Source organism: Calidris pugnax, unplaced genomic scaffold (assembly GCF_001431845.1).
Source record: "Calidris pugnax isolate Ruff unplaced genomic scaffold, ASM143184v1 scaffold198, whole genome shotgun sequence".
Taxonomy (NCBI): domain Eukaryota; kingdom Metazoa; phylum Chordata; class Aves; order Charadriiformes; family Scolopacidae; genus Calidris; species Calidris pugnax.
Window position 1 is genome coordinate 1,328,382 of NW_015090925.1, and position 15,129 is coordinate 1,343,510.

General features: G+C 45.8%; 2 protein-coding genes across 2 annotated transcripts in view; one reads left to right on the forward strand and one right to left on the reverse strand.

Moving 5' to 3' along the window:
• Positions 1-239: 239 nt before the first annotated feature.
• Positions 240-7,415, reverse strand: LOC106893427 (small integral membrane protein 10-like protein 2A). The gene is made up of 2 exons (XM_014951368.1): positions 7,125-7,415; positions 240-5,560 (listed from the first exon to the last, which is right to left on the reverse strand). The coding sequence occupies exons 1-2, from the start codon at positions 7,317-7,319 to the stop codon at positions 5,540-5,542; spliced, it is 216 nt and encodes a 71-aa protein (XP_014806854.1). The 5' UTR covers positions 7,320-7,415; the 3' UTR covers positions 240-5,539.
• Positions 7,416-13,500: 6,085 nt separating this feature from the next.
• RAC1 (ras-related C3 botulinum toxin substrate 1 (rho family, small GTP binding protein Rac1)) overlaps positions 13,501-15,129 on the forward strand; it is a 16,621-nt gene continuing 14,992 nt past the window's right edge. The window contains exon 1 of the mRNA XM_014951367.1: positions 13,501-13,692. Within this exon, the coding sequence (XP_014806853.1) occupies positions 13,511-13,692 (182 nt within the window). The 5' untranslated portion in view covers positions 13,501-13,510. The remainder of the gene's footprint in view (positions 13,693-15,129) is intronic.

The following is a 15,129-nucleotide window of genomic DNA, read 5'->3' on the forward strand; positions in this document are numbered from 1 at the left end:
GGCACCAGGCATTACACGTACCTGTTTTTAAGAACAGAAGTTTAAATTGCATACAGGTATTTTTATAGATGATCGTAGGTAAAATTGACTACAACCAGAAAATTAAAGAACACCGATACTTTTACAAGTCTAAATTGGAACCATTTTTGTTATCGGGTTTATATGGATCTTCCAGAAAGGAAGAAGAGAAGAGATTTGCAAACCAGACTACAGTATTGAGATCACAGAAATAAAGTGGATCTTTTCAAGGCAGATTTTATTTCTGGAAGTTCCTCTGGCCATTTTCTAAAATACTTCAGCTTTTAAACTGATTTCATCCATTGAATGCAACAATGAAGTAACCATCTACTTGGTCCAAGTCTTGTATCACCAATTCCCAAAAGACTTGGGTAACTGAGATTCTGGAAGGAACCACGGGATTAATGGCAAGGGATTTACTTAGTGCGTGTTCCAGCAGCTCCACACTGTTCCTGTTCTCACCCCGTCCACAGGCTGGTGTCTGTCTCCTTGTGCTCAAGTGTGTGAGCTAATCATCAATAGTAACAATTTCATAGGCAACAAGCTGTTTATTCCAAAGTTCTATCAAATGCAGCTCCTCCCTGTGGATTAGAGGCTTTTAGTCTGAGATATCAAAAAGGGGATTCACTACAAATATTTTTAAGAAAATCCTAAAAAGTTTTTTGCCCAGTTACTGACTGCGCATCACAGAAACAAGTGTCAGCACACATTTTATTCCATGCACTCTTAAAAAAAGAAGGTTTCAAAATATTAAGAGTATTCATGTGAATTTTTCAGTTATGCTAATGACTTAGGAGCCTAAAGAGCACTGAAGTGACTGTGACTGTAACTGCTTCTCAGGCTTTGCCCTCGATGTAGGGGATACACCCCACGTTCTGGCTGCGGTTCCCAGCCGACAGAGGTACCACAGGTTTGAATTCTGTCAGATACACGGCTTGTCTCACAGCCCCATGACGGACTATGGACACACACAGCGCTGCGTGGCTCGGTCAATTTGTTATGCATAATTAAATACAGGGGAGCATCACCACATGCTTATGCTGAGCAGCGATGGGGAGGGAAGACAAGGAACATACAGACAAGATCAGGCCACAAATCCAAAAGAAACAACTTGATCAGAGATAAAACATCAGGAGACTAGGTACAGGCTCGCCTCATCCACAATGACAGCGTGTCTATCTGTAAGGAGGGATAAGGGAGGAGAAAAGGAGGAAAAAAGCAAACTTTGGCAAAGTTAAAGAAAGTGCAGTCTTTACAGTCCTGAAAAAGCCAACAAAACATACAAAAAAAAATCCCAAACAAAACAAAAAAACCCTAACAACCCAACACTGAAAAAGCAAAAGGCTCAAAACTGTCCTGGTGCCAGGCAGGTGCCCACAGGTGATCTCGAGGTGGCAGCGGGTCACACCAGAGGGGAAGGACCACACCGTCCCCCTGCGCTTCACAGCCGGTGTCGGAAGCACCCCAACACCACACCCAGACACAGCACCTGCTGCAGGCCAGCTAAAAGTGTATTTTCTTTTTCAGAGCAGTACACCATACAGTAAACTTCCACTGCAGTGTACATTTATGGGAAACCACTAGACAGTTCTCTAAATATTGAGTGTTTTCTTTCTTACTTTGTTTTCTAATGGCAGAAACAGAACTCTTTGCTATCTGGTGCAGGAAGGACCTGACAATGATCAGTGAAATTTTAGAAAGTGTGAGTTGTTCAGTAGCACCCTGACATTCTGCTCAGAAATCCCTCTTGCCAACAGCAGCAGAACAGCAAGAGGAGAGAGGAACTGGAAATAAGGCAGCAACTGCCGGTTCAGGATAAAGGTCCCTTACCCTACTGAAAATGTTATTCTTCTGCACTGTGATAATCTCTGTCTCAGCCCGAACAGTACATCTACTCAGGGAAGCAGTTTCCACGTCTGACTAAAGCACAGAACCTGACACGAGCCGGTTCTGGGCTGGGACACCTTCCCTCTTTGAGGTGAGTCGAGAGAAGAGTGGCCTGAGGCAGACAGCGTCTGGTTTCTGTGGTTCTCAGGATGGCAGTCCCTGCCTCACCGCTCCCCACACCCAGCAAAGCCACAGGAGCGTGGTCCCCACCAGCCCCACACTCCCATTGGTGCCAGAACAGCACATTCAGCTTACAGCCTCCACGTGCCTAAAGTGCAGTGCATTATGTGAGATCTGAACACACCAAACTATCCTTTATTTGAATTTCAGAAGGAATGTTCAAGTTAGAAAGTTACCTTTTAGGTTTTAAGCAACAAAATCCAAGGCAAAGTACATAAACTATCTTAAAATGGATTAAATCCACTCACTTAAGACATATTCTTTATATCTTATGTTCAATATACATATAATACATAAAAAACTTCCATCATTTCACTTAGCTGTACTGTATATTTAAAGTGATGCTGTAGCACGTGACTGAAGGCCGCTCACTCACAGCAAGTTTTGCTTAGAGCAGGGCTGTGATACAGAAGCATCCTGAGATGCCCCTGCTCAGGCTTCTCGCCAACAGCCAGCCATGGGCACTGTGCTGCACGCGTGCTTCACTTCCAGTTTACAGGGGGTTCTTCTCACGTTTCCCTTTCCACCCTCTTTTTTTTTTCCCCTTAAAATCACCACGGAGCACAGATGTGTTAAGAACTGGACTAACGCACTGATGCCTGTAGCTGCTCCTGCCTGTCACCCTGGCAGCGGCACCTGCGAGGTTGTGCTGGAGGTGACTGTGGTTCCCCAAGGACAGCAGAGACCCTCCAGTCACACAGAGCAGCTCCCGGGTACTCCGTGTGGGCACCACGCTGCCCACCGCCTCGTTACCTGGGAAGCCCAAGCACTCGGGTGTGGATGCAGGACTGGGTTTGTGTGTGGCTCACCCTACAGGAAAGGAGGGTTTCTTTACCCATGGAGCTCGTTACAGCCAGCAAGATGCAGTTGCACAATGTTTTCTTTAGCACTGAAGCCAGCTGAAACAGGCTCCAGCCCCTCCCCACCTTCATTCCTCTACTCTCAGCTCTCCTGAGTGTTTTTTGGTTCAAGCTGTATGCAAACACCACAACTCAAATAAAGCATGGACTTTTGGAGAAGTGTCCTGATTTCTGGTGTTTCAGATACACATCACTTCAGCAACCTTGACCCCCAAACACTCCTGTTAACACCACTACAAGGTGGGGTAAAAAGCAGCAGTGGAGATGGGAGAGAATAGTAGGAATGGTTTCATTAAGAGGATGCTGTTGTAAGTAATTATTTTGACAGCAACATGTAAACCATCATAATTTTAAGGGTTTTGATAATTTTGTGACAGGTAATCAGATGGTCAAAAGTCTGGAAATTAAACAATAAAAGTACACACCAGAGAAAAAGTTATTTTCTAAATTAAAGTAAATAGCTTTTTATCTCTTCTAACATCCAGAAGAAATAGCTAACCAATGGGGACAATATAAACGTAACATATCGTTTAACATAAGTAGTAGTGTATCTTACTTTCAGCACTCTAAGTTAAAAAAATTCCAGCATTTCTCCCCATAACACTGATAACCAGCAGCTCATCGTCATAATCCAGGACTTGTCTACACGTGTGTGCTGTAACACCCAAATTAACACCACATTAGAACCTCGGCCAGCTTCCCAGCCAAGTTCATTTCAAACTAAATGCAACCGTGAAACAAGCTGGCAACCAAAAAGGGTACTCGCTGCGTGAACCAGGGCATGACTCCACTGCACCCTAAGGGCAAGCTGAAAAGGCAGCCCACCCCCTGCCAGTTCCTCCCACCCCCTGCCAGTTCCTCGCTCTCCGGTGAGCCCCTCCTTGGGAATTCTGGACCCCGAGTTGGAGCTCTGACCTACGGCGTGATGAGCTTCTCCCCCTGAATGCCCAGGGGAGCACCTTCCTGCAAATCCCTGCTGGCAGCAGCTCTGCCCATTCCACCCTGCGTGCTCTGCTCACTGCCAAACCCCGGTGCCGCTGGTCTGTCCCGAAGCCAAAGTCAACAGGCCCAGAAATGATTACTATGCTTCAGCAATATCACTTTTTCAAGGAAAGAAAACATTCTTTTAGAAAATTGTTTCTAGTGTCTACTGTAGCACAATATAACTCACGAGACATTGGTTAAATTAGAGTAGTGCCATCCTGGAAAAGGACCACTGCTGAGAATTACACTGCACTGGAGACCACTCTCCTAACAGCTGTACAGTTCCAAACGTTTTAAGGACCGACACGTTGGTTACTGTTGGATTTGGAGCAGGAACTCAATGCTACGAGAAACGGTGTCACTGGAAATGGCTGTAAACAACAGGCAGGACACACACCTAATACAAACCCAAGGAGAACAAAGGACCTGTGCTAAACAATCACACTGAGCTCTAGTCTAGTGCTAACAGCAAACCTGCACAAGTCCCAAAGAGTGTTGAGATAAAGAAATTCTTTCCACTCAGATGCAGATATTCCTTGCAAAAAAGTCCTTATTATTCCAACAGCCAGTTTTACTAGCAATTACACAAGTATAATTTTTACTTTAGCTGTCTACTTCTCACTAAAACCTGAACTGTAACCTTGTCTCTCTTATGTAGTCAATTAGCTTTCTAATAATGTTAAAAATAGTAATTATTAAAATCTTAGTACTCTTTTACCTTCACTACTGCATACCAAAGACCTGCTAGTGCAAAAGCTAGAAGAGAAGTTACTAGCTGTATGAGGTGAAAACTGTTAGTCACATATTGTATATTTGAAAGCATTTTCCCGTATCCAAGTGTTTGTTCTGAAGACACAAGGTTTAAACAACAGAGAAAAAAACATGGTTTCTGGTTGTTTAAGAGTCCCAAAGCGTATTCATGCAGGGAGGCAACAGGAACAAAACAGAGATCAGGAAGTCCACCAAGCTCCAGCTCTTTAAGACACGCAAGCTGCAATTCATTCTCTTTGCTGCTGCCCATTTCTAATTCCAGAAACTGCAGTTTTTTATCGTACCATGAATTTCCCAGCCAGAAGTGTGCAAAAAATACAAAGTTGTCTCCTGGACAGCGTGAGCTAAAGTCTCCAGCGAAACTACAGGCTTCCTCCAGCCAGGCCATGACTGAAATACTGTAACTGCAGGGAGAAACCCCATCGAGACTGTCTCTCCCAGAAGAAAAATGCAGATGAAATGAATCCTTCCCCAGAGCAGCTGCACTCGAGTTCCTCCCTGCTGATTCACTCACACTCAGAGCCATTTCCTTGCCAGCAGAAGGCAGAGGTATAGTATTAAAGAGAGAACAATTCCTGCTGTTAAAATAAAATAATTCCTTTTGTAAACTGCTACTACAATTTTGAGAATTGTTCAACAGGGAATGTGTGCGTGTCAGGTGAGCTGCTGCCTTGTGATGATCTGGGTCACTGTCACATACTCGTTTCTGGTTTAAATCTTCTCTCTTCATAGTCCCGGAGAAGAGGAGCATGGCCTTGCTGCTTCCCCACAGGCTGAATCTGCAGAGTGTGACTGACCCCAGTTGCAGCACACAGGGCAAGCAGCACACCAGTCACAACTCAGTGGATCTCAATATGGACCTAAAGAGAAAGAATGCAGAATGTTATTACACTAGTATCCTGGTTTCTTGGTGCCCAGTACACAGAAAAACAAACAAAAAATATTTAACATAAAGAAAAGGAACAACCCAACTGCCAGGAGTAACAGTGGTCCAAACAGACAAGGCTCCCTGCAGGCTGCCTGAGCACATCCAAAGGGGTAGGAAATACACCCAAACATAAACTTCCTCTCTAGTTTCAGTTTAATCTGCTACAAACTCTCCTTCAGTAACAGCTGTCAAAGTGAGTCAGCAAGCGAGCACCTGGAGGGATCCGCAGGGTAACAGTACGCCTTTCCCTAACCAACATAGATGTGGGCTGTAACTGATCACAGGCTCAACGTTACATCAAACACTAAAGCAACGTCCCGTACACAGGCGTGTGCTGAAATCAGACACGCGCCACTGGAAACCCGCAGCGCAGGGCACGGGGCCTCCCAAAGGGGACTGCCCCCCCCGGCACAGGCAGAGGGCACCGGCTGTCCCGCAGCCAGGGCTGTGACAGGAGAACTGTTGTGGACCAACGCCGATAACAAGCAAAGGCAAAGCATTTTTAGCCACCAAGGTTACTGAGCCATGTGTACACCCTGGGCAGCACGGCTCTGTTTCAAGCTTCAGACCTGTAGGACGAGTCCCAAAAAAACAAAAATACAAGATGCCACATTTTGACCTCTTTCCATTTCAACCTACCTTTCTCAAGTCACAAACAGCAACCGGGCTTGTCTTTCAGCACCTGGCCCCTGCCCAGATGTCAAACTCCCACCACAGCCCTCTTTATGGGGAGGAGGAAAGCGTCCAGCCCGCGGCTGGAGCAGACCTCCACTGTGACGGTCCCCAGGCCGCTTCTGCTGCCAGGTGAGTTAAAAGTAAAGTTCTGATTTCATCACAAAACCAACAGCACTTCAACCCTGCTGAGCATGAGAGCTCCCAACATCCGTGGGTCAGAGCTGTGCCAGGATGAAACAAACCCATTGCACTGGAACAGGCTCAAGGCAGGAGAGATCCAAATTAAACCCCAATTGTTATTTCACAGAATGGTTGGGTTGGAAGGGACCTTAAAGATGATCGAGTTCCACCCCCTGCCCTGGGCAGGGACACCTCCCACCAGACCAGGTTGCTCCAAGCCCCCTCCAACCTGGCCTTGAACCCCTCCAGGGATGGGGCAGCCACAGCTTCTCTGGGCAACCTGGGCCAGGCTCTCACCACCCTCACACCAAACAAATTCTTTCCAGTATCTAATATAAATCTCCCCTCTTCCAATTTAAAACCGTTACCCCTTGTTCCGTCATTTACACCCAGTGACGTGATTATTTAAAACCCCCTCTGCGTTTTCCCTGCCACAGCTGTTCTTCACTTCAAAAAACCCAACAAACCGGTGGAGGGAACCGTTTTACCAGCCCCTATGGGGTGAAGCGGCTGGCGGTCTGGGGGGGACCGCGGCCCCGGAAAGGGCGGCGCGGCCCCGCCCACAGCGGCGACAGCGACGCGACGGGGCCCGCACCGGGGGCCACGGCCACAAGACCCCCCTCAGGGCCCCCGCCGCTCACCTGCAGCCGGACGTTGAGCATCATGGAGGCGACGATGTAGAGGTAAGGGAAGTTAATGCGGAGCTTCCAGGCCAGTTCGAAGAAGATGAGGAGGGTGCGGGTCAAGCCTTTACAGAAGACGCCGTAAGAACGGGCGGCGGCCGACCGGGACAGCCGGGCAGCCAGGGCGGACAGGCCGCTCAGCGCCGCCGCCATAAACCCCAACGCGGCCCCGCCGCCGCCGCCGGGGCGGGAGGAAGCCCCCGACGCCGTACGTTACGGCCTTACGTCACGCCCCGACGCCGTGCGTCACGGCTTTACGTCACGCCCTGACGCCGTGCGTCGGGCTCAGGCGGGAGTGGCTCCCCCCCGCCCGCGGGACCGGGCTGAGGCGGGAGCGGCGGCGGCCGCAGTGTTACTGCAAATCAGCAGATAAAACTTGGTAAGACTCAAAGCTTAGAAAGCAGGCATACTTTATTGTGGTGCCAGGTGCACAGGGGATAGCTCCTCCTATTGTGCACACCGAATGCTGTCGTCAAATTAAATTTATACACAACAGGTATCTATATTCAATGTAATTCCAAGAAAACATCAGCATATTACATTTCCAGTGATTCATTTACATATTATAATAAGCTTTCGGGCATGCGTAGCTGTGCCTTCTGGTGGTCCTCATTGTGAGTGAGGGTCATTTCTTCCTCCGTCTTCTTCACCTGTCCTTTGGCTCACTTTTCATGTTGGCAAAACATTGTAAATGCTTAATTGCTCATTAAAACTAATTATCTCTCTGCTATCACCTGTTTGTCAGACAATGTCCGTATTTATTGCATCCCTGTCTTAGGTCACCATGTTCTCAGGGCCGCGTACATCCTTTCTTACCTTACTAAATCCTTGAAACCATTTGGGATGGTTGCTAAAATAGCTACATTTCTTCTCTAAAAGAAGATTCTCTACAGTTTAAATATTTATAAACTACATAATATCTGCCTTAGGTATCAGTACCTGTTAAGAAAATAAGTAATTTTCATCTGAAAACAATGGCTAGATTTTGATAATTTAATTCCTTTTAAAGATTTGCAAATTAAGTTCTTTTTTTCTTCAGTGCTTCTGAAGTTTACAGCAAGTAAAACTACCTGAATATTAAAGACAAACTCCTAAAAAATAGGGCGATCATTTTTTTCTTCAGTGTGCCACATATGCTTCAGACTTAGACGCATGGTGCTGAGGGACATGGTTTTGTGATGGTTTTTATCAGAGTTAGATTGATGGTTGGACTAGATCATCTTAAAGGTCCCTTCCAACCTAGACAGTTCTATGATTCTACGATTCCCCCCCCCCCGCCCCGAACTGCTCTGTAGAGTTCCTATTCAATCAACTATAAAATGAAACAGAAAGATCAGTATTTTCATCTGAAATGCCTGAAAGTTACCACCCCCAAAAGCATTTAAAATTTGTGTAGAGCTGGTGCTGATGGACATGGTTTAGAGGTACATCGGCAGTGCTGGGCTAATGGCTGGACTCAATAATCTTAAAGGTCTTTTCCAATCCAAATGATTCTGTAAAATGCTATTTTATTGCCACAGAATCCCGCTGGTGTGCAGAGAAATAGTAATTCCAGAATAAAACCACACACCTTACCTGCAGTTAGGCCTGTTATCCATGTTATCCATCAAGTTCATGCAGAAGCTTCTGATTCCACAGTGTCCTAACCTCTGTCACAAAGTTCTCCAAAGGCACAGTGCTCCTGCAAGCAGTGAGCAATATAGGCAGCAGTGGTGTGTGGTGTCCTCCCTTTTGGGTTAGCTCAGCATGGCTGGTTTGTGAAGACAGCGGCGCTATCCTTTTTCCTCCTCATCTGAAGTTTTTGATAACCCTGCTGGTACTGGAGGCAGAGGATCCAAGACGTGTCCAGGACCTGTACTGGGATTACAAGGTAATTTGCATTTCCTGTCGTCTCTATCCCCTTCCCCATTCTGTGTACTGAGATCATCTTCTCACCAGCTAAGCACAAATGTCATTTAGCCACCAAGGGACATTTAGCAGCTTTCCGCGTTTAAATTGGAATGCAATGTGGCACACAAAGGTTAAATCAGGAAGCTAATTAACTTTTGTATGTATCAGTAGTTATCTGCCAGATTCTTATTAGTTCTGGCTCATGTTGCAGATGGAAGATGTGACGTGATATTAATTTTTAAATCTTGATTAACTGTAAATTACCTTTTACACTAAAATAGGCAATATAATTAATAAATTAGGTCATAATATCAAGTTAGCATCGGTATTGATTTGGATCTAATTATTTAATTCAGTAGTGAGATTGATAAAACACTCTTTAGCTTTCCAATGCAGAAAGTAGCAGATAATGCAATTGAATACCAATTTAAGAGATTCACCAGCTTTTGTCACATCAAGATTTGGAAATCAGCTAATTATTTTTAACAGTAAAACTAAACCTCAAAACCATCCCACACTTCCTCATCTTATTTTGGGAAGTCTTCCTCACAAAAATTGTTACTTAGCAACTTATCAGCATACAGGCATGGGGAGGGGAGAACATGTTTTCCATACCATTTCTATATTTTATTTATGCTAAAATAAGCTATTTTGGACTTATTTATTATATTTATTCCTCTTGTAAGTTCTTCTGAATGTCTACAAATGGTTCCAGTGAGGAATAGATTCCAGAATATATCATTACTTTTTGACAGTTGTCTTATTTCTGTAATAAATGCACATTTCTGTTCCAAATGCTCACCGTGCTATATGAGGAACCATAATTTTAATTTCTGGATTTGATGGAATGCGTTTTGTGAAGCTCCCTGGTTATTGTCTGGCTCTGCATTCCCGGAGAGGCTGTTGGCTGGGGTGTGAGTCACAGCTATGCGGCACACCAGAGGGGAGCGGGCTTCTGTCTGTCCTTGGGCACACTGAAGCCACACGAAGGCTTGGTCCTCCCAGGTCCCAGCTCTGCTGAAGCATTTCTGCAAGCCTGGGGTGAAAGAAACACTGCATCTGTCTAAGGAAATCAAGTGGCCAGGCCAAAGCTCGTAGCCTTCAGTCTTTATTAGAAAATGGTTGGACAGTGGAAGGCAGTAAAACGGTAATAGTGAATGGGCTTCTGTAATGGTTAAGCCTTTTTCCTTAACATTTTAACACTAATTTCTGTGAAATGCTTGGTATCAAGACAGGTAGAAGTTGAGGGGAACCTGCAGCTTACACATCTCTGTACTTCAGCAACTCCTCACCTTGGGGAATGATGTGATCCTTACAGTTATAAAAAAGGCTTATTCCCATATTTCTGCTGAGGGACTTACAGCTCAGGTCCTTGAGGACCTGAGGAGGCTCAGGTCCTTGTTTATAAATTTACAATGATGTCTCTATTCCGGAAAGCTTGCAGCCCTGTACAGGGATTACTGTATGCAGTCCTGCTGCCTTCAACAACAGCTCGCACTGTAGTAAGCGTGGTCTGTTACTGTCTGCTAAACCTGAGGGTAGACAGAAGTGAATGCAAAGCCTTATGTAGATTTTATAACTGAAATTCTTGACAGAAGAGATATTTATCAGAAGCTACCTAAACAAAATACAGGACTTGTTTCGGTTGTATATGTATATCAGCTAAATCATCTATGCTAATATCATATGAATGTGATGCATTTATTTTACAATGCTTCATTATTAATGTAGAGATTTATATACTATCATTTAATTTTTGTGCTCCTTTAATCTGTTCTCTCTGATGCAGCAAATGCTGACATTTAAACGTTGTAGTTCCTTTTTTATTGCTGGCTTTGGTTCCTCTAGCACAGACTGAATACTATATTTGAACACCGTACATATCACATGCTGGTACAGGGTTTTTTTCAACGCTCAGGAGACTAATCATGCCAGAAATGTCTGCCTGGATTATCTAGAAATTGCAGGCCATTACTTGTGGATTATATTCTTTTCTAACATGAATTTTGTCACGGTATTTCCCCAACTTCAGTGAAGATACTCTGAATTTCCTCCACAGCGATAGTATCACCTTCCCAATTAAAACTCTATTAGCTCTGTTAGATTGATGAGGACATATAACTTAAAGAATTCAAATATCATTAACAAAAAAACCTTCAGACTCTCGGGAAGTGTGATAGATGTAAATATTTAAATTCTAGCTGCCATCCAGACAGCTTCAGTAAGTCCTACTATCCCAGTTTAAAGTGGGAAGGCAGAGGGGCTCAGGGCACCACAGGTCACAAAGGCAGAGAACTCCACAAGTGGAACTGGAGTCTGGAAAGGAAATTTAGCTGCTTAGTGCTGTGCATTAAGATTTATTTCTACCAGTTACTACATCCCTCATACTACATCATTAATCACCTGACTTTTACCTAGCAACTCGAATTAGGATAAAATCAAGGCTTAAGTACAATTTTTAAAGACAATTCTCTTAGCGATTTTAAGATGAAAAAGCATCTGGAAATCCTGTTTTTCTCCAATAAGAGAAATCTCTCTTCAGCTTTTTTGGGTGGGATTTTTTTTTGCTTCTAATTTTAATACAAATACCTAGAGAGAGAGTGCTGAATACACTGAATATTCACCCCCTGACACTTTGTGATACTCCTTTGCTTCACGTAAAATTGGCTCTTGCACATCAGTCCAGCCCGAGTGTCAAGTGCCTGTGAATTACGGTTACAGCTTTTTGCCCCTAAAATGGCTTTTATGCTATGGATAAGGACAGACTTTTACTTTTGACCTCGATACTGTGTCGTGCTGTTTCCTGAGGAGAAGTGAGCAGAACTTGTGGCAGCAGGAAGTGCCACCAGGAGTCAGAGAATACACCTACGAGTGAATCACGCTGGGTGTTCTGTTTGTTCCACTGACGTGTTTCCCTGCGCGTACACTCTGTATGCTGGTACTTCTCTGCTTCTCTCTGAATTTGTTTGTGGCTTTACTAATGAACTAACATGTGAAATCCCACAGTAATAGTTTGGAATGAAAGCTACTATAAAAGCGCAAATAATTATTGTCTCTGTAATGCTGATAGTCTGTGTCATGGTGAGTAGAACTTTCCAGCATTGCATCAGCACGATTACCCTGCCACTCCCCATCCACAAAGGGGAATAATCCTCCTCCAGCACCAGCACATACACAATACACACATTCAGACAGTTTCCGAGACAATTTTAAATAATTATTTCCTCTCAATGTCTAAGAAAAAGACTTTCAAGGATTGTAATGCATGAGAGAAGACAAGGTGATAGATTGTGGAACAATATTAGGACTGATCTAAGCCTCAACTTTATGATTCATTATCTTTAAGCTTTATAATTGGTTATTGTTACTGCCATTAATTTTTTTTTTTTTTACATACTCCTCTGCGTAGTGCATTTATAACTATTCTGTATACAACTCGGCACCGCACTCGTGGCTACCAAACTGATAATTTTTCTATTAAGGAGCTAGTTATTAACTTCTCATTCCTCTGCCCTGTCTTTCATGCTGTTCTCTTAAGTTTCTTTCCTTTTATCAAACTAATGTTTCAATATGTTCCCTGTGTCTGTCTCCTCTCATCCTCAGGGGAAAAAACCATATCCGCAAAGAGTGTTAAGCATTTGTAGCATCATGTAAGTTATTTGTTTCTCTTTAAAAGCAAATGTACATTCTAGTTAAGCAAAAAATGCAAGAATAAAGTAAAATGTAGCTGATATATAGTGTGTTTAATAATAGAATAATATACACATCATGTAGTCTAAGGATCATAGACTTAGGTAATAATTTGTCTTCCAGGGCAAATAACAAATAGTTACCTTAATAGAGATACCAACTAGCATTTCAAGTGCAAAATTTCAAACAATTCCAAAAGGCTTCTTTTTATCCTCTTTGAGGAAATAGAGATTTACAAACACATGGGGAAAGCATTGTATAAATCTGTTACCGTCATCATCTATCCAAACTTGAATATTGTTTTTAATGACTAACAGTAAATATTTATCTAGGTATTTTCTAATGTTGGCAATTACCCAGTTGGGTATAAAATTGTCAATCTGAAATGTATTCGAAGCATACCTTCTGCTTTAACTGGAGTTCTTTTTTGACAATGCAAAACAATTGATCCCAAAGGAACAGACTGAAGGAACACTGAAAAGAACATATATAGAAAGATATCGCTGGTCTCATGGCAAGGTCGTAAAAGCCATTTGTGCTAATGTGTTTTCTCTATTATAGCCTTCATCCTTGTCTTTGTATGCTATTTTGTAATAATATTGTAAATTTTGTTGTACCTCTTTTTCATGTAGAAAACTCCAATCGTCCACCTGATTCAGACTGGATAAAAAAGAACTGGTGGAGGAATAGGTAGGTGTTAGGAAAATCAGCAGCAGTTTTACATGTCACGTGAATCTCTGCATGTTCTGGGTCTCCCCAGGACCATGCCATCAATTCAACAGCTTCCCATCTGCTCTGTTCCCGTGCAGCATCTCGGTGGCCCCTGGAGCTGCTGCAGAGCCCAGTGCGTTGGATCCCTGCGGTGCTGCCCACTCTGCGCGACGGTGCCCGTGCTGGGCAGGGAACAACGGCCAGGCCTTGGCAGCAGCAGAGCCTTGGCTTTAAGGTATTTAGTGTAAATGACAAGTCATTTCAGCTTCCAACTGTATGGGGGAGTGTGGACATGCAAGTGTTGCAAAAATAGCCTTTCGGTTCACTGACGGTTGATGTTTTTCTCACTGGTGTGAAATATCTGAGAATTATCTTTGTTCAGTGCAAGAAAAATGGAAGAGAGTAAATATAATGGCATGCTCTGTCCACCGATGAGGTTGCGTTGTGTGGTATCAAAATAATTCAGAAATGTTCCAAATGAATCAAAGATGCAGTCACCGGGAAGCCCATGATGGTGTGCTGTATCCATTCCAGCCAGTCCTCACCCCTCAGTAGCAGCTGGTGCCAGGCCCAGCAGAGGAGAGAGCAGCCAGTGCCTCAGGCCGAGAGCCTACTCCGCCAAGCAGAACTGTGTAAGAACTAACTGCCGGAATTAAAAGGCTCCTGGGTTCATAGAACCTGCTCTGCTTGACTTTTACTTCAATAGTAACTGAAAATAGCTTGTTGCGTAGGGAAAAAGCACCAAGGCTCTGTGCAGCCTGGCAGCCCCTGGCTCGGCCTGTCTTGTGAAGACTCTGCACTGGTCTGGTTTAAAGCTTGCCAGCAGTTAATTAATGTCATGGCGCAGCAGGAGGATCCCTGGAAGAAGGGACCCGTCTCTGCAGGATGCTGGCACCTGGGCGAGGGTCTGTCCCGCGGCGGGGCTGGCTGGGGAGAACGGCAACGCCTCGGGACAGTGTGGGCTGTCCCGGGTGACTGGGGCTGCACCCGCCTGGCACGGTTTTTTCCCCAGTCTGCGGGGAAAATGCAATTCACCATCGCGGCGCGGCGACGGCAGGGCCGGCGCGGGGCCCTGACTCCCCTCCACGGGCAGCCGCTGGCCAGAAATGGCGGCGCGGCCTGCACACCGCAGCCAGCCCTGCTCGCAGCGCCGGGCTCTCGTTCCCCTCAGCAGCGCCAGCGCCTGACGCCGCATTCCGGCAGGGCCCTGACCGAGTAACGGGGAAAAGGGATCAGCCCGGGGCCTACGGGGCCCGAGGCGGCTCCAGACGGAGGAGCCCCGCCAATGCCGAGCTAGGGTGGCAGCTCCAGCATGGCGGCCGCCCCCGCTGGGCGAGAAGCGCTGCCGAACGCAGCCGATGGCAGCCGATGCCGCCCGAAGCGCTCCCGGCGCGACGGAGAAACCCGAGTGGCGCCGAGGCGGCCCCGTGAGGGCGGGGCGGCGGGGCCGAGCGGCCCGGCCGGATGTGAGCGGGGCGGCCGCTTCCTGCTGCCCGCAGTACCCCTTCTCGCGCTTCGGGTGGTGCCGCTGCCGCGTCCCGCTGCCGGCGCAGGGCGGAGGCGGCCGCGACCCGCTGCCGAGACCGCCGCCGGCTCGCTCCTTGCGCGGCCCTCCGCCCCCCCTGCCCGCCTCCCGCTCCGCTCTGCTGCAGGAGCCGCCGCGCCGCCGCGA